We start from the raw sequence: 27,761 nt of genomic DNA on the forward strand, positions 1-27,761 counted from the left end.
TTATTACCCCAATTATATTAATCCTATTTCAACCTCACCTCAACTAATAATTTTCATAAGTGTATCCCCATCTTTTCCCTCTCCTTTTCTTGTCTGTTACTACTGTGCCATCTTGATTTTGTAGCTCCTGCCAACAAAGAGGCAGAAGCTTAACAATCACTTATTTATCTATAAGTAATCACCTATTTATCTATATCCCAATCTCTGAGTCTACATGATAGAATACTTAAAGACTATGGCCCAAGTAATCCCTATTATTTGTTGAGCAAATAAAACAAGATTGGGAGATCATTTGATTATTCAGAGTAGTGAGAAATTTGGGGAATGGATCCCAATGAATGAAGTGATCAAGTACTAAATATCTTTATAATAAAGTACTATTTATTTTCAGTAAGGTGATGAAAAGGAAAAGAAGATATGAAGTTGGCTTGGAGAAACTGAACTCTGCTGCATCTCAAGTAGCCTTGATGCAGTCCGAGCTGGAGGCTCTGCAACCTCAGTTACGGGAAGCCAGCAAGCAGGTTGATGACATGATGGTCGTTATTGAAAAAGAATCTTTGGAAGTAGCCAAAACTGAAAAAGTCGTGAAAGCTGATGAAGCAGTGGCAAACGAGCAGGCTATGGCTGCAAAAGCCATCAAAGATGAATGTGATGCTGACTTAGCACAAGCCATGCCTTATTTAGAAAGTGCTCTGGCTGCCCTTGACACTCTCACTGCGCAGGTATGGCTAACAATGCATATTTATGCACTGGAGAGGTATTCAGATGTACAAAAGCATGGAATATCTGCCTTTTCAGATTTTATATTATACTTACACAGTTTTATAATTTAGAAACTTCCTGAAATCTTTCAGTTTTAAAAAGCAAAATGTTACTCTGTCTTTATTTTCTAGTGAAAAAGCTGTAACGCTGACTTTTATGGACTACAAGATCAAATATTATTCTAGACTTTTCAAAATTCATAGTTACAAAAATATTTTGACTCAACAATTGAGAAGTTAGAAAACATATGCTTTTTACTTTCTTATTCAGAACCTGCCAGCCTGTCATCTAATCTTTTCATATCCATTCTTTCAGCATCTAGAAATTGAGACTGAAATTCTATGTCTCCCCATGTTAAGGGACCACTCTTCGTAAGAGTATGACAATGGAGGCAACCACCTTTGGTTTTATGGATATTGAGGTTTTCTTTGCCTGGATAGTGTTTTGCTCATGGTGGGATGAAAGGAAGTCTCTCAGATTGTAAGAGTGAGGATGGACTATGTGCTCCAGCTATTGTTGCTGAAAACAAGATTTTAAAAAACTTTCCAGGAAACCTTCTTAGATAGAAAGCAGATGGTTTGTTATCTACAGCTATTGCTTGGTATCAAAAGTTTTAGATTCTGGCATTGTCAGATCATTGACATGCTTTGTGAAAATAGTAGCTGGCTACGTCGTCACTTCAAGGCAGTTGCGTTATACTTGTGAATAACAAGACAAGAACGAGGCTTTGAAGGCTAGTGAAGTAATACTTCAGCTACTGTCAATGCTTAGTATATCCAAGCAGGGAGTATTATAATACAAGAGGGGAAAAAAAATAGAGTAGGAACTTCCAAAGGAAAAAAAACCGGAGTATTTTTTTCTCAAAATACAGTTAAATAGCATGATGAACACAAAAAAATCTGTGTGTAGGAGAGCTTAGAGTATCCGTACAGGACTCTTGTTTTTGATTCACCCTTCACCCTGGCCACCACTGATGGAAAGCAGAGCAGGACACATATTGCAAATTGTGCCCATAAATCCATGTACATAAATGTGCAGATTAAATGCTTTGTTTGGAGAAACAGACCTATACATAATTTAGTACTGCTGAAATGATTATATACCGTCAAAAGGAACTGTGTACCTCATGTGGCTCATTGTTCAGCAAGGATTAGAATTTAAAGCGTTATTTTGCTGTTGACATCTAAGTTTTGTAGCAAAAATATGAAGACGCTGAAATTTAGAACTAGGAAGGGACCTCTGGAAGTCGTCTTCTTCCACTTGTAATCTGTTCCACTTTACACATTTATCATTAAGAAGATTTTCCTGGTGTTTAACGTTCATCTTACTCATTACAACTTAACCTTGTTTTCTGTCCTGCTCCCTGTGGACATGGTTCTTTTTCTTTTATGCAGTTAAAGACTGTACTGATCGATCTCACCACTTCCAGTTTTCTCTTCTGTAAGCTAAGTAATCACTATTCTTTTAGTCTTTTCTTATAAATCAAATCAGCTTTTCTGGTTATTCTTTCTGGACTTTCTCCATACGTTCATTTCACATGCATTGCCCAAAGTTGAATACAGTATTTCAGCTGTGGTTTTGCTGAATTCTGTGTAGAGTAGAGGAGGATTATTGACATGTGTAGTTTGTCATTCATGCTAACAGCTGTATCATTTCCTGAAAATCACTATTATATAATAATTGTTTTCCCTTTCTTTTTTTTTTTCCTTTTTGTAGTAGTTCTACTATATTTTTCCATTTCTGGAACTTATTAAGATAATTTTCTCCTATTCTCTACTCCAGTGTATTTGCATTTACTCTCAACTTTCTATCAGTTGGAAATCTAATAAACTCTCTCTCTTTTCCATCATTCATTTCAGTAATGAAAATATTGCATAGGTCTGGACCTGTGTGACCTCGGTCAAATCTTTGCTGTGTTTTGACAATGTTATCAATTGTGCTAGTCACCTACTCACAGTTAACCTTTTAGAGACATCAGATGCAAAGAGCGTTAACATTTTGACTCTATGTGTCATTTACTCGTATCTCACCCTTTTCACTAAGTACCTAGCCAGCACTTTTCTTGCTTCTCTTGCTATTACTGTAGTTACAGAATTTTTCTTGTTACACTTCATATTGCTTTTAATTGCAGCTGAGTTTGAGTTTAGCCTTTGAGTTTAGCCTGCTTATAACCCATGGTTGTATTGAGTTAATTTGTATTTGTCCTTAATTTTGTTCCCTGGAATGGCTGGCTAACTTTGATTGTTCTTCCTTCCCTGCAGATCCCATCACCCAGTTTTCTGACTGCCTCATTGAAATTCCTTGGCTTTCTTTACCTGCTCTTGTTTCCCTCTCCTGAACACTTGTGTGGTTGCATTTTTTGGTTGGGGTTTTGGTTTGTTTTGTGTTTGTTTTTTTTTTTTTAAAAAGCTTGTAGCTCCAGGAACCATAGTTCACAGTTTCAAGGAAATAATTATGTTTTTTTTTTTTCATCCAGTCTTAACATTTCTCTGTTTTTATGGCACAAATGAACTTTCCCAGAACTCAAAAGATACCTCTTTCTATCCAAATTGCCAAGGTTTTAGACCTCAAAGAAACCATGGACAAGCTCTCAAAATCTAACACTAATTGAGAAAATAAACATGAGAATCTAGAAATCCTTTAATTTATTGGAGTATGTATCCTCTGAGCAAAGCTCTTAGAAAGAATATTTGAATTACCATGGAGAGTTATTCTTTGGGAAGAGTAAGAGAGATTATTTTCCATAAATCTTTAGTTTACAAACCTCTTGCTTAATTAGTTGTACTTATATGTGTAAAAGTGTTTCATTCTTTTATATTATTATTCTATATTTGCAGTTAAAACGTCGCTTATTCATTTCCTGCTATTTCTTATAATGTCAGTACTTCTTACCCAATAGTTTTCTTCCTTTCAGTTGCCTCTTCCCTCCTTCAGCTCAGTCTGGGAGTTTAATAACTGACCAGAATACTAATTGATTTATTTTCTGTACTTGGAGAGCATAGATCTTTAGTTCTTGGTTGAAGGCCACTTTTACCTTATGTTGTTTTAAATCTACTAATCCACTGCTGATGTGATCCTGTAAGCTTGGAAGAATTGTGTTTAGAGCCTGAACTGAAGGGTAGAGCATAACGCTGGAACATCTGAACTCAGTAACTGAGGTGCAATGCCCACTACTGAATTAGGAGCAGAAAAAGTACAACTAAAAATGAGTTACAGATAAGAATTTTTTGTTTCTTTTGAACTGATTGTTGACTAGATTTCAGATATTTTTGTTTAGATGTCAGTGTTAGTTTAGCCTGCGTAACACCTTAAAGAAAGGACAAGAAAGAATGGGAAAAAATGAAATAAGAATTTTGCAAAAAGAAAATTTTATATATATATACGTATGGACTATGCAAGCTTGTGCTATGAACTTGACGTCATAGTGTATTTAAAATTATCAAGAGTGAGAATACCAAATATATATGGAAAAATATTATCTTGACATAAAAAGGGTTACTATTTCTATTGTAATAGAAGAATTAATCCACCTGTGTTCAGAGCTCTAAAAAGTGTTTTTTTAATTATTATTTTAAGGATATTACAGTGGTTAAGTCCATGAAGAGTCCTCCTGCTGGTGTCAAGCTTGTAATGGAAGCTATATGCATCCTTAAAGGCATCAAAGCAGATAGGATTCCAGATCCAACAGGTTCTGGAAAAAAAATTGAGGATTTCTGGGGTCCTGCTAAGAGACTTCTGGGTGACATAAGATTTCTTCAGTCTCTGCATGAATATGACAAGGATAACATTCCCCCAGCTTACATGGCTGTCATAAGAAAACAGTATCTTACAAATTCTGAGTTTGTACCAGACAAGATTCGAAATGCTTCCACGGCAGCAGAGGGTCTGTGCAAATGGGTCATAGCCATGGAGTTTTATGATACGTAAGTATGTATAAAAATAAATAAAAGGTTAAAATAAATTTGATTAAAGAGATCAGTTTATTTTAACACCAAGAGAGATGCAAAATTACTTCTTTTTAGTATGAAACTTGTGCAAACAAGCAGTCATAGAGATTCATTCATGTAAGATACCTGATGTTAAGGTGTAGAGCCTGGTTTTCGGTTCTGAATTTTTCTAAGAAGGCATGGGAGCAACAATATGTTCAGTTAACAAATAAAGTTAACTTATTTTTAGAGCGTTGCACAAAATAGAGGCATTATTGAAATGTCTTTGGAAGTTTCTGACAGTCACATCAAGGCCGAAGGATATTTTTTGTTACACATTGTATTTGATGCACTGAAAAAGTATGCTTTTTTTTTTTGTAATATTTCCTAATTTGAAACATCTGGAACTCACATTTAACAATAAATCAGCACTGGGTGACTAAGGTCAGCTTGCAGTTTGAAAGTTGAGTCATGGTGAGTAGTGCATGTCTTCATTTGAGCGGATATTTTGTTAGTTGACTAAAAGATTAGTAAATGCATACTTGGTAGAGTTCTCAATTTGAGAATGACTTTTAACATTAGAAATACCAATTGTTAGAAAGAAAATTAACGAAGAGGTGGACTTTAAAGGAGATCTGCAACTTACACCAGTAGGCGAGGGGATTCATTAATTATGAGGCTAATACTTGTGAAATACTGTTTCAGTTGAGCATAGGGGCATTCTAGCATATTTTCTTGCTTGTTGTTTTTGGAAAGATAAACAATATGTTTTTGGTTATATGTTACTTCCAATATTCTCCTCACAAAATATCTGTGTAAAAGATCGAAATCCTCAAAACTGGAAAATAGATCCTTGGATGTGAAAAGCTGTTATTTCTTTCTTTTATTTTGTGTACACAGTTGGCTGCATGTGTGTGTATAGTGTCTGTGAGTGTTACTTAATATATAAGATTATCTGTGTGTTTCTAATGGCACAAATCCATAATGGATTCTAAATTGTGATCAAATGGGACACACAGTTTGGAAGCATAACCCTTTTTGCTTTCAATCGTTACCTGTTATTACAGAAAAATGTGCAGAAACTGCATAAATCAGTCAGTATCAGCAAGAAACAAGTAATGAAGTAAAAACCAATTGTCTTCAGATATCATCAAATTATGAAACAGAATATTGCATGAGCTACTGAGTTGCTGAGGTTTCCTTTCATCTTTCCTATGTTCATTTTTTAAATAGTAGCCCTTGAGTGAGGGTGTATCTTTCAGATGTTTAATTTATTCTTTGACTTTATTTAGAGTGACAAAAAATGTTGCACCCAAAAAGCTAAAGTTGAATCAAGCTGAAGGAAAATTAAAGATTGCTATGGATGGTCTAAGAAAGAAACAAGCAGACCTGAGGGAGGTTCAAGATAAATTGGCTGTACTCCAACAGACACTAGAATCCAAGAAACAGGAAAAGGCTGACTTAGAAAAACAGGTATATGATGCAAAAGATGAAGTATTGTTCTACTGATATCTAGAAAAGTTATTTAAAATCTGTTTCTTTGTCAAATGGTATTTTTCCTTTTGACTGCTAATATGTTGAACAAGTTGTACTTTTAGATAACCATCTTTTTATTCTGGTGTAATGGTCTTGAGGTTATAAATGGGCAAAGCATGGGGAATAAATTCTTTAAAGTAATAGAAAATGTAGATGTTATGAATTTAAAAACTGATATCCTTTTCCTACATCCTCACTCATATCTGCTTTCTTGTGAGGAGATAAATTTTCAGTGACTGTAGTAAGAGTTTGATTCATCCATTAACTTGCAAGTCAGTACATTTAAAGTTTTGAAAGTTTATTTATGCCTTCTGTGGTAATGCAATTTTGAGAATGTTTTTGGTAAACTCTGTTCCTGACTGTTAAGTAGCTGTTATGTGTAGAGCAATAGGCAACACTTAGAAGACTGTTTGTTTTTTTTTTTTAAGGTTTGCAGTACCTCATCTTGAGCTCTTTTTACAAAAATAGTATCGGAATTTGAAATGGAGTCTTAATTCCTGTCTGTAGTTAAACTCAGCTTTTTGTGTGTTTCTTCTGCATCCTGATACAGTTTGGAAGTAGAAGGGAGGGATAAACTACACTTCTTGTAACAGAAGCAAGAGTTGGCATAATTTTCCTCTTATCCCGTGGCTGAAATTTGTCTCTACTAGATAGTAAAGAATTCTAACAGAGCTGGATTAAATTCCTGTTAAACCATATTTTTTTGTTAGATGATAAGCATGCCTGGAAAGATGGATTAGTTAAAAAACGACAACAGAAATGCAGACTATGTATTCATAAGGATGTTTTTTTTCAGAAAAGAATGTACCTACTTTTATGAGACAATGATCTCTTTAAGGTCTTTTTGTTTCTCTTATGACATGTAGATCATTTCCTTGACTATTAATATTTTCCATATTGCATGCAGAGCTATTTTGAATTGCATGTTTTATACTGGTCTTCTTCCTTTATTTGGATGAAAATGCAACTGAATAGACTTTACTGTGCCGGTACTGAGATTGTTTTTGTTCTTCAAAGATTCCTATTATAATAAGATGTTTTCTTTCTATTTGATGAAATTACTTAAGAAAACATCTGCACTGGAAAATAATTCTTGAATGCTTTTAATATTTGTAAAATGTTTTTAAAGTGGTCATGTAATATAATCAGCAATTTTTTTTTATTCTGAGGTTGACTTATGCAGCAAAAAACTACAGCGAGCAGAACAATTGATTGGTGGCCTTGGGGGTGAGAAGACTCGCTGGCATGAGACTGCTTTGGAGCTGGGAAGGCAGTACATCAATTTGACTGGAGATATACTTATTTCATCAGGGATTGTAGCTTACCTAGGAGCCTTTACATCCAGCTACAGACAAGTAATATGTACAGTGATTTTGTCCCCGTGTTTTGTAATAATCTAAATTTTATTAATTTTTCTTGTAATATAAAGTTTATATTTGTACATTATGTTTTAATATAATTCGTAAGTGGAACTGAAACTGTATTGTAGGATTTTGAGTTTTATTTGTAAGACTCTTGGGGGAAATTCTTCCTTCATTCTATTGTAAAGTACTTATTGCTGTGTGAAGCATGGAGTCATTTGGTTACTTTTCTTCTCTAAAGCAATTGCCAGTAACTTTATACCTCATGGCTCTGGTTACTCCTATTCCATTCAATGGCTAAATTCTCCTTAACTTCAAAGAAAAGAGAATTAGCTTCTATTTCAGCAACAGCACAGTTAAGCAAATTCTGAGAGTGGAGTAATTCTGTACAAAAAAAGACAAAAGATACAGTAGCTCAATAACATAGTAGAGTTGTGTCTGTAACTCTTGGTGAAATAAACAGAAATTCTGAATACAAAAAGATTTTGACATGGCAGCTGATTTTAGATATAACAATTTTTGGATGTCAAAATTAGCCTGACTTTGAAAGTTTTTGAACACTAAAACCTGCCACTGAATTCAGCTGAAGAAATTAATGTCCATCTCTTTTGAAAATCACGTCCAGGCTATCAAAAATTGCTAAAAATTAAGAGAGAAAAAAAAACAATGTACGTCATTTGAACATAGAATTTGGATATAATCCTTATTTCCACTTTTACTTCAATGTACTTCCTTTGTCCATTTTTCTTCAGAAAATTTTGTACTGTTCTTTCAAACTATTGTTTTCTTCATAATGTCCATGTTGTGATGTTACTATTTGAAAACTTTATAGAGTGAGAGTTTATGGTGTGAGTATTTGTAGCGTAAATAGTCAGCAGTTTTTACAATTCCAAATTACATACTTTTGAGAGAGTGTTCCCTTTTATGCTTAAAGCCTGCATTGTGTATAATATTGAGTCTGGGTAGGTAGGAGTACTTTTGGTGAAACGTCTTAAGGGGTGCTGAACTGTATTCCAGGCAAGTGTAGATAGAGGTGCAGATGATACTCATAAAAGGCGGAGACACCTACATCATTATTCACTAAAAATGAATACATAGTGGTTTAATCTGAAAAGTTTAGTGTAATTTCATCCTTCCTGACTGCATAGTTTCTTTCTCTGTGCAACAGTAGGTATGGATTCCTGTTTGCTTATTCTTGTGCAGACACATATTAGCTAGGTATCTCTTTCAGAAGTTGTTGGATAGCATAATTACTTTTGTGCAGTTCTTCATTTCATCTGCTGTTATGTTGTTTTTTTTTTCCCCTGCAGTTTTCATAAAAGAAAAAGTTATGATATCTTTTGGAATATCAACTTTGTTTTATGCAAATTGGTGAATCCTTTATTTACCACCTCTGTGAATGTCTCTAGCAGTTAGAGCATTTCCTTTAACACTGCATTTCTGAGTTTTGTTGCTTGAGGCTTTGCCAGCTAATTTTTAGTTTAGAATACTACAGCATACTTTCTGACCTCATACATAGCTTTCACACAAGATTGTGCCTTTCATATGAACATACTATTTCTATATATTCTCCTTCTTTAGAAGCATTCTTCCTAGTGGAATACGCTTTTTGGTTTACATATTTAAAGGAGTGTGTCTTCATTATTATTATGCACTACACAAACGTGTATAGTTTACACAACTGTAGTGAGTTAGATGATACAGAGAATAGTGAAAAGCAACTCTAAATGATTGTTAAGTTGTTGAGCTTGGTTAAGTCCTGACAAGTGGTCATTATGTGTGTTCCGAGAGTTAAATAATGAAGATTTTTTTTTTCTTAGCTAGAATATGTGCGTTTGTTCTACACTCATTTTATAGTATAGAAGACTACTGCTGAAATGGTAAATAAAATCATACCAAGGCTCTGACCAAATAAACCTATATTTCATATATAGAAATCACATACAAAGGCATTTTTAGAGACATTTTTAGACAGAAGCATGAGTTTCTTTCCATTTGAAGATACAGTGATCTTGTATGTAGCAACTGTTACGGGAAATGGATTGAAAAATACATTTTTTAATAGTTTGAAAATTTTGTGAATAGATAAAACTTTAGTTAATATTTGTTTTCTTCTTATCTAGATGCAAACTAAGGAATGGGCATTGCTATGTAAAACAAAAGACATTCCCTGTTCTGATGATTTTTCCTTAACAAATACCCTGGGAGAACCAGTGGAAATCAGAGCTTGGAATATTGCTGGACTACCTTCTGACACGTTTTCTATTGATAATGGCATCATTATCTCGTAAGTAAAAAAAAAAAAGTACAATGTATAATTTTCATTAAATAGCTTCTTTCAACATGCTCTTTAGTTATTATTTTTATAGACAGTTTTCTACTGTATATACAGTTTAACAACCAGAGTTATAAAATGACTGTCATGTTTAAATTTATAAGAAATACTAATAATACTTTTTAACTTTATAATGTAAAGTTTTTAAATATGTGAATTCACTCCCCTCCTTTTAACTCCTATGGATTGCTATAATGATACCTTCCCCCTCGCCCCCTTTTTTTTTTTAAACAAACATGCTGCACACTGGATTCAGTTTAAGACATCCTAAAATGCTTCCGGAATAGAATTTTGAATACTGTTCTTGTAGTAGTATAATCAGTAGATAGGGAAGTAATTCTCCTTTAAAAAGCTAAAGCTCTTTAATTTTAAAAAAACATCCTGGCATCAGGTGCTACCAAGAGGTGTTTCTGCAGAGCTACTGAAGATGATTTTGCTAATCTTTCTATGAGGGTCACACACTTTTTCCCTGAGATGGCACTGGAAATACTATAGATAATGTCTTGATTACTTGTCTATAAACAGTTTCCCAGTTTATGTTGCCAACTGATAGAAGATTTTAACATCCAGGCTTGTAACATATTTAGTGTGTAAAGCCCTGATATTTTGGAAGTGTTGGTTTGTACACTGATGAGCTGAATCTTTATTTTGCTAGGGCACAGTAACAAAACAACAGAAAAAGGCCCATGTATATCTTCTACTGAAGTCAGTAAGGGAGGTACAAAAAGTTAGAATGGAGAGAATTTCTAGTCTCCTTTCTTACAGAGGATGATCCCAACCAGCCCTTGCCAGTTTCTTCCTGTTCCTTGCCTTTTATTCTATGTAGTGCCAAAACACTTCAACAAGAAAAGGTGAGATAGGCCTTTCCTTCAATAACCTCTGATTTCAGAAGGGTGTGCTTTCACATCACGTCAGGCCATTGAGAGTTAGATATGGGTCTTCCTCATCCACGTGATAGTTTTAGATACTGGATGAAAGGTGAAAAGGTATATCTGTACTGACAATTTGGAGTCTGTTTTTCTTTAGGGCCTCATTCCCCTAACTGTCAATACTTCATACAGACTAGTCATTCCTAGGATCCCTTCAGGAGCAGAACAACCTGACATATTCCTAGACAAAAGCTAAGAGAGCTTCGGTTTTTGGGTTAGTGTAGGGACCTCTTAGTAGGCATTATGAATGGGGCGCCACAAAGTCGTCTTCGCATCCAGTCCAGTCCTCAAAGAACTTTAAAAAAAAATTCTTAAAATATGAATTCATAGCAGAGACTTGATTACATCTTTGGAGTGCTGGAATTTACTAAATATTATTTATAGTTAAAAGCTTGGCAGTTGCAATTGTAGCTTCCTGTTGTGATGTGGTTAGTATGACAATAGCCTTATCACAAGTTGAAGAAAGTTCTGATAAGGAAAGAAGGATATTTTTTTCATTTTGAAATCCCTTTTTTTAAAAAAAAATTTCCCTTTTGTAATTATCTTAAGCTACATCCAAATAAAATACTTTGACTTTATCTAACGATACATTGTTTGATCTAAAAAATTTTTGAAAATTCTGCATATTTAAAGATATTCTCATTCTTATTTGAAAAGTGAAACAAATTCTGAAATCTCAAAATTCCTCATATAAAGGAATCCCCACGAACCCTAAATCTAATAATATTGCCTTTCACTTTTAAGATGATTGTACGTTCTTATGAGGTATTCTAATACATACACATCTGTGTCTCACATCAGTCACTAGAATTACGTTTGTCTGGGCAGAGTTCATCTGGTATGTATCAATATCACAGTCAGAGCAAACATCAGTGATTTGTATGAAAATGAACTCACTGTTAATGTTTTAACATCTAGAAATATCTACAACTCACTAGTGATTAGCTTTAGATTAATGTGTCTACTTATGACTGAGATACGTACGGCACTGACAGATTTGTTAAATAGAGAGCTGGGTGCTTACAATAGGCTAAGCTTTGTGACCTTGCATAAGCAGTTATGATTTTCATTTGGACCTGTGTTTGATATGACTGTAAACAAAGACCCTCTCAGTTCTGTCCAGTATGCTTGCCAATGCATTGCTACTGACTTTTAGCTTTTAGGTTTTGTTCTTAGCACAGCTGAAGCTGAATTGACTGTGGAACAATGTTGCTTTAACTGCTTTTCTGTTTGTGATTGCTACCCATTTACTTCATCTCTGTTGTTCTCTTTTCTGTATAATGAATAAATAATTCTTACAATTCTTTTCCATAGCCAGGTTAGTGGTTGTCAAGTCTATGATAACATATACCTAACATTTATGCATCTTTTTTACAGTATGCTACTGCAGAAACTTTCTAATATAAATCTTCAATTTTTGCTGCTGTTTACATGAAAATTCTTCTCACTGTTTGAGGAGTCTAATGTTGTATAGCACTAGTGAATGAATACTTCTTTTACTGTAGAATTAATGTTAGGTTTTCACACATAACTGAAATTGTATATTATAGGGTTAACCTTTGGAAGCATAGACGTGTGGGTAATACTTCAGCTTTGGCAACTGGATAGGTGACAAAGTGCAAAATGAAACAGATAAGACAAAAATAATGCACTAGCTAAAGAACCTCAATGTACTTTCATTTGACTTTAAAAATTGGCATTGATTGTACTTCTGGAAGCAAAACTACTTATTGAAGTTAGAGGATATATGCTGGGATTATGATTGTATATGTAACTTTTTTAAAAGTAATTACTGTATTAATAATTCAATCACTCAGGCTAAACAGTTGACAAATGTTAATGAATTCAACACTTCTATAGCACATCCTAACACTTCACTTTTATAAAGCTTTGATCAAAATTCTCTTTGAACTAATGGAAAGATGATTAGCATTTTAAAACTAAATAATGATAGCTTTTAATTTTGAAATGTGAGATAGAGTCTACCTCAAATTGATGATATATATTATGCCTGTAGTTATGAGTTTGTGGCTAGATGAATTTTATGTTAGGACCCCAGGAACTATATATAATGCAACTCAAGATTTTTATGATAACAAATTTTTTAAAAAGCAGAATTAGAGAGCTATTCAAGGATAATTTGCACAGTGACTGCTTATGCATTTCCATCAATGAAGAAGGATTTTATCGTTGATGAAAGCTGTCTGTGTTTGGCTGTTATTAGAGAACCACTCTTTAGTTTTTCAGTCTTAAGTATTTCATGTCTTACACAGCAAGTCTGAAATGGGATATGTTGAAAATAATATGTGAATGAAACTTTGAAGTAATTAGGGAAAGAAATACATACTGTAGGTTTTGGCTGAGGTTTTCTCAAATCTTAAATAGCTGTTTTAAAATAAGAACAAGCAAAATTATTATGAGCAAATTACATAAATATTGTCTGTTTTAGAATGTGCTTAACATGTAAGTTTACTGTGTTCAGTTTACAGTTTGCAATTGCTGTATCACCTTGTATCATCTTACTTTTAAAATCACCTGGCTATGTATCCCTTGGGTCTCCCTTGGGGTTCTCATAAGCAACTGAACCACCTAGCAATTAGGGAGCTCGGTAATTCTTTCAGTACACTTTGGATCCATTGGTGAACAGTGTTACCTACTGTGAGATTGTCTTCTAATACTGCTGATGCTACTGCCTCATCTGACAACTATTCAGATTTCAAATCCTCTGTTTGCTTCTCTAGACCTACTGTGTTACCAAATTTGTCCTTATCGGTTTTTATCAAATTATTCAAAATACTTGCAACTTTACAAAGCCCACATTTTAACTTTCTTAATGTCTGCTTAGATATCACACTGTCCTGGTGGATTACAAATGCATTTCCTGAATCTCTCAAAGCATTTTACCTGTGAAAGCTTTCTTCCTTCATGGGTAGGCTGGATAGGGTCCCTTCCAGATGACCTGTTTTCCTAAATCATTCTACAAGGGGGAAGAAAGCTGTCCTCCTTCAGCTGATGAATGGTCACTCCAAGTCCGATTTGTGATCTCTAACACAGAAGGAACCTCTGTAGAATCCCATGTATAATCTCAGGCTACTGCCACACGTGGTACATTTCTCTTCCAAACCTTTCACTCCTAAACTTCTGCTATCTTGCTTCCACAATCTCCATTTTCAGTCCAAAGAACCTAAGGTGCTTGTGCTTTCTACCTCTATGTATATTCCTTCTTCTAAGGGATTGCATTTATTTGGACACATTTTACTGTGCAGAGATTCTGCAAGCCAGATCAGTCATGATTTCTGAGTACAGACTTATTTTTTCACTAATACACGTACATGATAGTTAGGACTAACACTACAAAGCTAAACAGCAGTTTGCTCATAACTGCATCAAGAACACGTTATAAGTTTGTGCTAGCTGGAAGGCGGACACTGAGGTGGGGAAATGTTGGCCTCCGTTGCATCTTGGAAAGGACTGGTTCTCGATCTTGCAGAGCTGCCAGATCTGACATCAGTTGCCAAAAAAATAAAAACCAGTCTCTGCTTTTTTCTTCTTTCCGAAGTTCCATAACTGCCTGTGAGTATTATTCCCAAGAAACCAACTTCCCTTTCAGCTGTGTTTTCACTTTTTATATCTTACACAGTTTTGCTTATCTAGTCTCTCACAGCTTAAAAAAAAATATTTTTTCAGTAATGATAATCCAGAGTCACATAGCTGCACTTCACAGAACTGTGTCTGAGTCACAGATAGCTGAACCCTTGGATTAAGGGTTACATGCATGTTATTGTGCGTTCGTATATTCACACATGTATAAACAGGCCTTACAACTACACTTAGTCCTTACTCAGTTGTTTGTGGAATAGAGATTGTAACAGAGAATATAAAAGATTTTTCTCTCTTAAACTGTGCTTTACCTGTTTTAAAAATACTCTCTTGAAAGAATATAATGTGTTATAGTTTTGCCTGCCAGCAATTTTGAAACTAGTAAGCCTGCAAGAACTTAGATTACATTGAACTAAGTTTGTCTGAGCATTGTTTTTTAGATTTTATACTCTATCTACAACTAGTTGCTCTGCACCTTTTTCTAATTCAAGGCTTATCACTTTCTGGAAGTCATAAAATGTCTCTTTCATAAAATGTCACTCTTTCTAAGAAAAGGTATATTTGAAGATCAGACAGAAATGAGATTGTCTTACTTAATTGCATACATTTCATCTTAGTATTTTTAAGGAAAATAAGAATACAGATGCAGACACGTTCACATTGCAAGTTTTATTTGTGAATCAGAACTTTTCAAGCTAGATAGGTTCAATTTAAAAAAAATTATTAGTGGTAAATAATTTGCCAGTGTCATTGTGTGTAAGTTAACTTGTAATAATGATAGAGGCCATAGAACTAGTCTGAAAGATTTCTTTTTATGCTGAATCTGGGAAAAAAGGTATTGCTGTTTTCTTCCTTCCAGTAGTAGACTGTATTATATCTCCTAACCTATTGGATCTGACTGGGCCCCTTGATCCAAATTTTTAGGACTACATTTATTTTGGAATTCTCACTTCTGCCTGCTTAGATGGTTTCTAATTTAGGCAATTATTGCTGTAATTGTAATTGACCATTGAAATGTGTCACTAGTCTTTGATATCTCGGTAATGTAACTACATGTGGTAGAGAATACTGTAAAAAAAATCTGTGAAGTAGTTACTAAGTCTGCCAAAAATAAAATCCAGAAGTTCTTTGTGTCCATTGCTGCTTAAGGATTAGGGATTAAAAGGTAGATAACCTTTGAATCTGCTTATATATTTCCCTTTACACTAACTCTAAAATGTCTCTTTAGTGGAAAATTCCATCTGTTTTCACTTGAAAATACTCACTTATGCATATAACTGTATTAAAACTGTTCTAAGTTTCAAAACTTAGAGTGATCTTTTTATTTTGAAAGTGTTATAAAATTAAATGCAATTAAACTTTCTAGGAAGTAAGAAGTCTTATTCTAAGGACTTTCTTCAAAATTGGAAAATTATTTTTTGTAAACAAAGAACTTTAAGATTATCTCCTGTTAAATTCATCAAGGATTATACCTATATATGTGCCTATTATGATTTCATACTGACGCGCTTTTGTTTTAATGACAGAAGGAAATAAATTGCCTTAAGAAGTACTTTGAGATAAATGTTTGAAGAGTTTATATTTCAATTTGAAAGTTGGTATTTTTCCCTTCAGTAATGCAAGAAGATGGCCTCTGATGATAGATCCTCAGGGTCAAGCAAATAAATGGATAAAGAACATGGAAAAAGCCAATAATTTGCATATAATCAAACTCAGCGAGCCTCAATTTGTTACAACACTGGAAAATTGCATTCAGTTTGGCAGTCCTGGTAGGTTAATGACTAAACAAAGTGTAAATTACAGAAAAACCTGGAGGGGGCACAATTAGCTAAAAAATGAAACTCCAGTGAGTATCAAATATTCTCATAGTTAAGAAAAACAGAGAATTTTTTTTCTCGTTTTGAATCAAATTACTATAGTAATTGAAGTCCTCACCCCAGGTTATAAGATACTTCTTAGCACAATATAATTATAATACTCAGTTTAATTTGTATCTTTTAATTGCTTTATGAGATTTCCCATTTCTTTGTTTTCATGTTACAATAATTTTATTTCTAAAAAGTAATGTTTTTTTTAATTTGGCTTTTCAAGAGTATAAATACCAGATTGCTAGGCTGTGATCATTAAAGATTCTTGTATTCGCTGTAGTATCTTTATTGCAAGTAGTCTTATCACTGTCAGATAGAAATAAATTAATAAAACACATAGTTCAACTCCAGCTATTTTTCAATGGCTAACTGGCCTACAAGTAAAGAAGTGGATTGTTTATTCTCCATTATTTCTTTCTTGATTTTGACACTCATATGCTTAACAGTGAAAACTGAAGCAGACTTAATTACCCACAATTATTTCTGTGGCATGTGGCATTTAATTTGTTGTTATTTCCCTTTTTAAAAATGGTAGCCTTAAACTGCTGCTCTAAGCAGCAGTAATAGTGATAGCATTTTAGTTGCTTTTTTGCAAATTGATATAATATTAGCAAAAGAAATTAAAGGTACATTTCTTTGAAAAAATGAATCAATCAGCTGAATATTCTAAGAAACATTAACCTTATCTCTAGATATTGCTCAATTAATATTTTTATTGTTTGCACACTCTAAATACACATTATACATACGTATTGTAAAGAACAGTCAATCAGTAATATAAATGCCAAGAAATTGCCTACTAATGAAATTGCCAAGAAATGCGTACTAATTCTTATGTTATTTTGAAGTGCTGCTGGAGAATATTGGAGAAGAACTTGATCCTATCCTAGAGCCACTTCTGCTCAAACAGACATTTAAGCAGTCAGGGAGTATATGCATCTGCCTTGGAGACTCCATTATCGAGTATGCTCCTGAATTCCGCTTCTATATTACAACTAAGCTGAGAAATCCACATTATCTTCCTGAAACATCTGTTAAGGTGAGAATTTTGAAAGTGAATGTGCAACTCTGTTTTAATTTTAAAATGACTCCTTGGCTAAAACCAGGGAAGAATTTCGGGCATTTGTTTATTCTTCCTCCCCTGCCAACATTGTTTTTTTTTTTTACACTGCTGGAAGACTGGTATCATCTTAGAAGCATTGACATTTCTCATATCTAATGCTTCACTTTGCAATACTGTCATTCTTTCATACTGTCAGGAATTTATTTATTTATTTTATTTTATCACCTTTCCCAGTCTGTATCTCCTGATGCTATTTAGTCACCTTTTATTATAAAAATATTTACAAGGACTTAATATAATAGTCACCTCACATGCAAACTCTGCATTAGGCTTTTACAGTCACGATTTTTATCTGTAGTATAGTTAGGGACGGGAGTCTGAGCAATTCCTGGCATTGTGCCTTGTTTATAACAGACAGAAAATATATTTACAGATTTATATCTTTGATAACTATAGCTATTCTGATTTTTCTATGTTAGGACAAAAAAAGGTGGTTTCCTGCTTTAAAGAATAAAATTGGTGGTTTAGTCTTTTTGAGGTTGCTTGGGAGATGTATTCCCCCTTTTATTTATTATTATTTTTGGAGAACTGCTTATAGAAAAGTATTGCAAATTTACACTTTGGTTAAACATAGACTATACTGAAACACAAAACCTTGAAATCAAAAGTTTTTAAACTATTATGATATTCAGTAAAATGGAACAGTAAATTGTTTCAACAATGAAGGAGTTCTGATGCAGGAAAAATGGACAAAAATTAATGAAAGGGAATAACTTCTGTTCACTTCAATGCACATCAGATCACCTAGACATTGATCTTTTATCAAAGAAGGTAATGAGCTGCATGTTCAGAAAAAAAGATGAAATATGAAAGGAAGAGAACATCCAAAAGATTTAGTCTCAGAGTACATATACATTTAAAAGGTATATGAAGATTATTTCCTAGGAAAAGTTTTTTATTTAACAATTAGAATCTCCTAGTTGCCGATCAACAGTCAATACAGTCTTGTCGTGTCGTCCCCGCCCCCGTATATAAAGTTTCTAAAGATGAATCTTCTCTAGTTGGGTTCCATGCAGTTAGACATAACTTGTTAATTTTTCTAATGAGGAACAGTTGCTTCATGACATGGTTGGGTATACTCCCAGCTACACCACACACTGCTGAGCTAGCTGACTAAGGTGGCTCATGTACAGGGAGCAGGAGGCAGAAAAGTAATATCTAAATATCTTGGTCTGAAGCTAATTGCAACATCCATTGGTGAATTTGTCCTGAGGATTATTCAGGTGCTAGCTAATGAAATGAGTCCAGGGAAAATGGTTATTGATATGGTTATCATATTTCACAGAAAATGATTGTTCTGAATTCTGATGTGATTTACATAGCGAAGCCTGCAAAGAGACATAGGTCATGGATTTACATGTATTTACACTACATAGATATGTATTTGCAGTTATTAGCCATTTGGAGTAGCTTTTTTCTGTTTCTAACATTATTAATTAAATGTAGTAAAAACCACTAAAAAATCAGATAATTATCAGCACTGCTGAGGGGAAAGGTGACTTATTCATGTCCATAAAAAATACTCTGTCCCTCAGGGACCAAGGAGGAATGTAGAATGTAGACAGCAGTTTGTGCTTAGACCTCAGAGGTTCCGATGTCTGAACCGGCCAACTTTTCAGAGCATGGCAGCTCTGATTGAAAGCTAACTCATAATGCTGTTTGTAGCTAGCCTTTTACTTTGAAGAAGGGAAATGGAGCCTATAGAAGGCTCTTGAAGTTTTGAAACATTAGGTCCCTCTTATATTTCCCATTACTAGAATTGTTAAAAAAGGTGAGGAAGAAATAGGCCATGATGCTTGTGAAGATCTTATTGATTCTTAGTGTCATATACAACTGAACCTCCTCTCAAAATTCCTGTGTGAAAGAACAGTGCAATATGCTATCCATGCTCCTAAATTTTTTTTCATTGAGGCTTATTATACAAAAAAAACCTATCAGTGATGTATTTTAAGAAAGTTAAAATACTACTCCTCCTAACTTTACAAGCAAAACTAATGAAAAAAAGGCCGCAAATGTTTGGACAACTTTCAGATACTATTAGTGGCAGAAGCAGATCAAGACAAATTAACTTCACAGGTATTCCATATTCTAACTGATCACTATGTTCAAGGTGAATGTTCTTTTGAAACACAAGTCAATGGTATCTGTACCCACCAAAGAAGCCCAAAGAGAATCTGTAGTCACTATTACCTAGTGAATTAATTAAAACCAATACTTTAATCAGTCTTGAGGATTGATAAGTAGATTATTTTCTTGGTTTTGAACTACATGCATCAAACTATTTTCTAGCCTTCTGCTGGTAATGTATTCCTTCCCTTTCTCACGTAAAATATTGTACATTTTTGCCACTTCTTCAGCAAGAACACGCGTTTTTTTCTGGATCCGTTATAAATATGTCATGGGATGGGAATTCTTTTAAACAATATTTTTTTTTTCCAGTCACTTATTGTCTAATGAAAAAGAGAACATTATGCTATCCTAATTCTAGACTACAAATATCCCTGTAATAATAACACAAATTGCATGTGAACAAGGCCATTAAAGAGAGAAAACATATGTGGCAGAGGCAATAGTAGTTTAAAGTACAACTCCAGCATGTACGTTACCACTTAACTTTATGAAAACAGCAAAAATTTTATGAGTGAAAAGTTTCTAAACATCGTAAAATGTGATCTACCTGGTCTTTATCTATATTTTTGCAAAATACTGTGCCAGCATCCCATTTGCACTGGGATGTTCAGATGGAACAATTCTGGAAAACAAACAATACCAGATTTATTTACAAAATCTGTACATTAAGTTGAATCTTCCGTTCATATAAATGTTTTGCTCCTTTCTCTGTGAAAGCTGCTTGATGCATACAGGTATCGAATGGGTAGATCCGTCTTGCATGTGAAAGTGTTTGTTCATGTTATATAGACTAATGATTTGAAGCACTTATATTCAAAGTTTCAGTGTAATTTTGAGGAACAGAATTAAATTCTATACATTCTTGTCATATCCCTTTTATGGTTAACTTTCTGGGTTAGCTTTCCAACACATAATCTTAAATCCTCAGCTGCAATTCATTTACTCTCAAAGTTTGGTTGAGCATATTACGTGATATTATACAAACCTCATCTTGTGCATGAAGAAGCATTTTAATTGCATCTGGCCATAACTGTGCTATCTTTCAAAAAATATTTCTTCTAACAGGTAACATTATTGAACTTCATGATAACTTCAGAAGGAATGCAGGATCAGCTTCTTGGAATTGTAGTTGCAAGAGAAAGGCCAGATCTTGAAGAAGAAAAACAAGCCCTCATCCTTCAAGGGGCTGAGAATAAAAGGTATCAAATAACTTCCCTTGCTAGGGGTAGAAGCAGATTGCAGTTTAAGGAAATACAATCATGGAAAATACATTTCAGAGACCTTTTTTGTTTGTTTGTTTGATTTAACAGGAAATTTAAGACTGCTATTTTTGAGATCCCAAACTTAGGCTTCTGTTTGGTTTTTAGGCTGATTTAGATGCATGCTCTTACTCATATTCCTACTGGTTGTGCCTTTTTTTCTTCTGATATGGTTTCCTATTTCTGGGATTATTAGAAAATGTTAAAAAGCTGAATTACGAGTTGTGTAATTGCAAAATGTAACTCTTGATCCTGTGCTCTGTTTTTATGCATCCCTTCCATGATGTTGGCATATGATTTGCTGTCCTCGGAAATTTTGATTAGATATCAATGGTTATGTTTTAGAAGTGTTTTCATCATGTGCTAGATTTGTACATGGCAAAGGGCATGTTTCCCCATGGGTCCAAGCATGAAATGTGCAGTCCTCCCTTTGCCATCCATTTTTAGCCTGAAAGTGGATACATTTTTCAGAAATTTAAGGGAATGTTTAATAAGAAAAAAAGGTTTTGTTATGTAAGTTGCGTACCATGAATAGAATCTACATGTTGTCTTATTTTATAGAAACTAACAGAAAACAGCTGTAATTTTCATGTGTGAAAAATCTTGTATATTATTTTAGGCAGCTAAAAGAAATAGAAGACAAGATTTTAGAAGTTCTTTCAGCCTCAGAAGGAAATATTTTGGAGGATGAAACTGCTATCAAGATACTGTCTTCTTCCAAAGTTCTGGCTAATGAGATTTCTGAAAAGCAAGCTGTAGCTGAAGAGACAGAAAAGAAGATTGATGCTACTCGTATGGGTTATCGTCCTATTGCTATCCATTCGTCAATCTTGTTTTTTTCTATTGCTGACCTAGCCAGCATTGAGCCAATGTACCAGTATTCACTCATGTGGTTTATTAACCTTTTCATCATGTCTATAGATAATTCGGAGCAATCAGAAGTTTTACAAACAAGGTAAGAGTGATAATTCACCATTTTTAACTGGTGATGTATTCATAGTTACTCCAGAAATGTTACTGTCATTTCTCCAAAGTGTATTGTCTCAGGCACTGCATTTTGAAATATTTTTTATACATATATATGTCAGATATTTTTCTGGAAAATAATTTATTCATAGAAACAAAATGGTACAATATATTACAAGTGCAACATATTCCACTATTTCTATTTAGTAATTGCTACCTCAAGTTGTGTGTGAAATTACAAAGTATCAGTTAGATAAAAATGGTCCACTTGCTTTGATTTTATATTTCATTTCATGTAGTGACTTCGTGTGTCTTCAAGAAACAGACAAGAAACTTTTTCACACAACTGGTGTGAGAGAGTGAAGTCTTGTGACTGGGGCTCTTGGCTGTAGAGTATGCAAGGCAGCAATTATTAACCCAACCATTTTTTTAATTCAGTTTGATTATTGTTTTATACTTCAGGTGTCCCTCCCTCTTCCAGGTTGTTCATGAGAACAGGAGAAACTGTGCAATCTTTAATGATCTGAATTTATTTTACATGTGATGGACCTCACTATTATGATCACATTAGGATTATTCAAAATATACCCTTGAAGTGAATTATCTACACAGAGATTCTTTAATGAAAGTTTTTCAGTGTTCTATCACATCAGTTACTAAATTCTACTTTAGTGGCTTTATTTGATCTTCAAATCACAGAGCATTGCTTCTGTTACTTAGCTACTTGCTTGTTCATCAAATAAACAAAGGATGGGAGAGGGAAACTACTCTCCCAATTTGTATATAGAAAACTTTTCTAGTTAATATTGCAAATGAAAATTTCTGAATTATCCATTACTGTCCATATTTTATTTAAGTGCAAGTAAGTTGTAGTACCTGGTAAGGTAGTATTTAGTATGTAGTTTAATGTGTAGTGTTCAGTTTAGTGGCATACTGGTTTTGAAGGTTATTTTTTCATTAGAATTTAGTCAAGGTCTGGGCAATCTAAGTCTAGCATAACTGTTTTAAATGATTAGAGCAATATCTGATAAGTTAGAGCTTAGTATTTTGGTATCATATTTGAAACTACATTCAAGGTAGCCTTTTCCCAATAAGGCAATCTGTGTTCTATAAACCTAACTCCCTGACTTAAAAATCTTACTCTGTTATATCTCAAAAAAACCCTGTGTGCCTAAATTAAAGTAAGCAATAAATAAAATAATCTCGTTTTGATTCAGAACCTTTCTGTCAGCAGAAATAGAAAGATACAGGACCTGAATCCCAGCTAACAGTATGCATTCCCAGGGGATGATTGGCGTAAGCCCATTTTGATCATTTTTGCCCCCTGAAGACAGACTCACAGAAAATTCTCTGTGAATTAATAATTCACATAAGACTGTTTGTCTTGGGCTATCTTCACCGGTCAGACATTTTTTACTACAGGCTCTGTGCTGAGATTTTTTTTTAATCATTCTTTTCTCATGCAAACCATTGTTACTACTGTAACTTGAAAAAAGTTTACCTTTTGTCCCATGGCCATCTTCGTGTCAGTATTTTGTGTATAAATTGTATGTATATCCGTTTAACTGATGAGGAATGAGTAATTTTGAAAGGCTTAAAATGCTAATAAAAAACCAGGAGCACTTACATATTACAGTAATATTGTTAAAAATGTTAGGCTGAATGGAAGAAAACAAAAATAGATTGAAACACAAGACTGAAAAGGAAACATAGATCAAACAACATAGCTTGCTCTCAATCTTGATCTTCTTTCAAAAGCTTTCCACTTTTCAATTATAATAGATCACACTTAGGTTTCTGAATGATCACCATGTCTGAACTGCAGAAATACCCTCCGAGTAGCTCCCTGCCCCAAGGGATTGGTGACCTAGGTAGTTGGAAAAAAGCCATAGCACCTCTCCACATCTTTGTTACTACCTTGAAAGAAGTATTTGAAGTAGTTGTGCAAATTCATACACTGCATTTCTAACCACCTGAATGGACTTTTCCTTATTTTGACTGGGTATTCAAGATATTCAAACTTAAATCTTTATAAAACAATAGATGAAAATTAGATGAAATTAGATGAAAATTAGAGGAAATTATTGATAATAAATCACAGCTTTAAATATATTTGTATTAAGGAAAATACTCTGTAGAATGGGAAACATATTTCAGATAATCTTTAAAGATGGACTGTTTTGATTTTGGCCCTGGTATTTATATTCATAATGAATTTTAAAATTGCTGCTCTTTTCTGCCCCTCCCAAAAGGGACCTCTCGCTTCCTCTGTTACTAAGATGTAATTGCACTTAAATGTTTTTAATGTTATTTTGCTCACAAAATGGTACGTGCATTTAATCATCGCTTTGCGGTCATTGACCAGAGAGTTTATTAGAACAAAGGAGATCTAAATGGTTTGTGATAGGTTTCCAGAGTGTAGAGGGATATTAATGGAAGGTTGTTCTTTTGTCCAACACCTGTAGGTTGAAGATTCTCAAGGATCATTTTACTTACTCACTTTATGTCAATGTCTGTCGCTCCCTCTTTGAAAAGGACAAGCTGCTCTTCTCCTTTTGTCTAACTGTGAATCTCCTGAAATATGAAAGATTGGTCAGTAATTAAAAATAATTTGCAGTTTGATATGATATATATTAAACTGCATATACAAACTATCAGTAATAGGAACATACAGGATAAGTATAGAAAAATAAGTTTATATATAATTATATTACTTAAGCCTCAATTTTGTGGTGTTTTATTTTCATTTTAATAAGCAATTATAAGCATTGAAAAAGATTCTCTAGAATAAAATAAATATATAACAAACAGGTATGGCAAAACTGAGATGGTAACAGTTTTTCTAAACATTACTGAAACCAAAGCCCAGCTTATATTATTCTTACAGTGAACACTTTGCAAAATTTTACTGTAATGTATTCTGAGTTCTAAGAGCATATCAAAATAAATTGTAACCATTGATTTAAGAAACTACTTATCTTTTTCACTTAAGGTGCTAAATGTGATTATTTTTTGCATAGAATTCCTCAAAATCAAACACTTGTACCAACTGAATTCTATGAATTTCTAGTAATTCTTACAAAATATTTCTTTACAGGATTTAAAAAATTCATAATGAAATACGCGCATTTTAACCGTATTATCTGCAAAACAGTACTTATGGTTGCTTGGAATTGTTTCTTTCAGTGTAATATGGAAACATTTAAAATTTTAGAAACTTTCAATTTTTATATTGGGGAATACAGAGAGGTGAATTACTTCAAGAGCTGACAGTAATAATTGTGGGACACCATTCTCCCATTCACAGGGACTTCAATTTACAAATTCAAGCCATCAAAGAAATTTTGAGATAAAGGAGTATTGAGAAAGGAATGAGCCATGTAATAGGCTGATATTTCTTTCTCATATTTAGACTTGCATTATAGGAAAAGGTTGCAAAATGCATGGTTCCCTGAAATATGTTGAGTATTTTTTTCCTTCAACATTTTGGTATTTGAAGAATGGGTCTAAAAATCTAATCAGTTAACATTGTTCATTCCCCAAGTTAGGAATGCAGATGAATCTTTAAATTGGCTCATATCTTAGGTTTTTTGATTCCTTAAATTCATGTTTAACTGAAAACCAGACACTGAATACTTTGGAAATAAGCTTTTAGTAGTTGTATAGAAGCTTTTTCAACTAACACAAGAATTCAGATATGTATTGATTTCCTACATAATGTACTAAACCCGTTAGATTTTATTTATTTAATCCTGAGAGCAGTGTTTTTCATTGTAGATTAATGACAATGAGTGGAAATTTCTGTTGACTGGAGGCATAGGTTTGGACAATCCGTTTTCTAATCCATGTACCTGGCTTCCTCCAAAATCATGGGATGAAATTTGTCGACTAGAAGATTTGCCATGCTTCACAAACATTCGTAAGGATTTTACGCGACTGAAGGATGGATGGAAATTGGTATATGACAGCTTGGTAAGTTAACATTCCTGATTGCTTGCATTCATAAGCTAATTAACGCATTGAAAATATTTATTCAGGGTAAAGAAAGTGCTGTCATTTTACATGGTATGTTCTTACATATATGAATGTAAATATTGAAGCAAATGCTGTGTAGTAGTAGATTATTGCCAATTTGTCAGGTGGCTTCTGAATAGCAAGTCATGATTTGAATTGAATTTGGATGGAAAAAAGGCAACAAAACCTGGAGTGGTAAGGTGATAGTGAAATTTGCTAAACTTAAGGCAACCAGTCCCTTGTCAGTCTAAACATTTGTTTACCATGCTTTGAGGATGCCTTTTCATGCTTTTATGTAGCATGCTGCTTTCCTGCATAAGTGTAAAAAACCAATTATTGCCAGGTAGAGAAACTAGAATGGGATTTGGGGGACCTGTGATTCCCTATTCTCACAGTGACCTGATATATGCATTAATGACTTCCTTTGTCTTCATCTAACTTAAAATCTAAGCTCTTTAGATGGATTTTACTCCACATTTGGGCACTTGCTTCATCTTTAATCTTACTATTAACTCCTTCATTTTTTCATACTCCCACCTTCTGCTTCTTGATATGCAAAGTGCCCATCGTACACATACCTCCTGAACAAATGAAGTTATCCTTTTTCCTACTTGCACTGTATCTGAGCATAACCACTTCCATGTTCAGATAATACTGTCCATTTGTGCTAGTCCATTGAACCACTTTTCTCACTATTAACTTAAATGATGAAAATTTATCACCAATATTCAGTCAAATGACCCAGGACTTCTTACACCCATTTCAAAAAGATTAATTGTGTGTTTTACTCGTTGTAAATGTCAAGGATTTAGAAATCCTTTCTATTTAAAAAATGGGCTTAAAGTATGCAGAAAGGAAAAGAATGGATTTTTGGTTGGAAATGCTCATAAGTGTATGATGAGAGACATGAAAGAAACTAAGCAGCTGCAGCTTCTTCAGTTGTCCAGATTGCAGGAAACAGGCGAATAGCAGAGATAAAGCTTTCCTTGGGCATTTACAAAAAGATACAGCAAGTTGAGGGCTTTAGTTCTTCTTTGGGAGATAGTCACTTTGAAAATGAACAGAGAAATGATGGCATTTGAAAAAGAGATTGAGGGAGAGGACTACTTTGTTATGCACTTTGGGATTATAACTTTTTGAAGCAATGCCTAATATAAATGAAAGGTGCTGACTTTCATGCTGTGTGGTGCATTCACACAGCCAAACTGAAATAAATAGAAATTCCTTCATTTAAGCAGCATTCAATAAAATGAGATTTATAGAATCAGGTCATCAGTTAACTGATAAAAAATCTAATAAACAGTAACACTGAAGCCAGGAACATTCAGTTACTGAACCTTGAGCGCTAGATCAAAAGGAATGGCATTATCTATCACTGTCCTGATATAGAAGAGTTGCTATGCCTTTTACTTGTTATGTGAAAACATTTTTGTTACCTATCTAGCTTTAATACTAGTACTTTCATGGGAATGCACTGGAATTTTCAAAAATGCTAGTTAATGGGTCTTGGAGAAGATTCCTTTTTGATAGCTGTGGTTTTTTTTTTTTTTTTAATCACCAGTATAGTTTATCCCCAGTAATATGCAACCATTTTTTTCTCCTGTCTTGTTAGTGATACACAAATTTAAATAAAGGGTAGCTTCATGCATGTATGCATGTGTGTTAAAGAGAGAGGGCACAAAATCAGTGTGGCTTGAGCCACTTTGTCACCAGCAACCATACACTGAATATGAATGTTTTTCAAAGGAGTTTGAGATGCACTTTTCTCCTCCTACTGCTGTAGATCAGGTTGCTTCCAAAAGTAGGGGAGACCTGACTTCAACTCCCCAATTCAAGGATTCCATCTATTTTATCTAAAGTTGTATTGCATATCTTGGAGTAGGGACTGAAACTCAGTTCTCCTCTAGCTGGCTGACTTAATCTCAAAGGTACTGATGCATCTCTTCTCATGG

At 33.9% G+C, this 27,761-nt stretch overlaps 1 protein-coding gene across 1 annotated transcript in view; it reads left to right on the forward strand.

Annotated features, from left to right (window-relative positions):
- Positions 1-27,761, forward strand: part of DNAH7 (dynein axonemal heavy chain 7) — a 123,086-nt gene that overhangs the window by 75,009 nt on the left and 20,316 nt on the right. Inside the window, exons 42-52 of the mRNA XM_075153630.1 lie at positions 392-722; positions 4,339-4,685; positions 5,981-6,161; positions 7,394-7,579; positions 9,709-9,872; positions 16,064-16,218; positions 17,166-17,356; positions 20,636-20,769; positions 21,449-21,784; positions 24,261-24,387; positions 25,573-25,767. Coding sequence (XP_075009731.1) covers positions 392-722; positions 4,339-4,685; positions 5,981-6,161; positions 7,394-7,579; positions 9,709-9,872; positions 16,064-16,218; positions 17,166-17,356; positions 20,636-20,769; positions 21,449-21,784; positions 24,261-24,387; positions 25,573-25,767 — 2,347 coding nt within the window. The remainder of the gene's footprint in view (positions 1-391; positions 723-4,338; positions 4,686-5,980; positions 6,162-7,393; positions 7,580-9,708; positions 9,873-16,063; positions 16,219-17,165; positions 17,357-20,635; positions 20,770-21,448; positions 21,785-24,260; positions 24,388-25,572; positions 25,768-27,761) is intronic.

Source organism: Calonectris borealis, chromosome 6 (genome assembly GCF_964195595.1).
Source record: "Calonectris borealis chromosome 6, bCalBor7.hap1.2, whole genome shotgun sequence".
In the NCBI taxonomy this organism is placed as follows: Eukaryota; Metazoa; Chordata; class Aves; order Procellariiformes; family Procellariidae; genus Calonectris; species Calonectris borealis.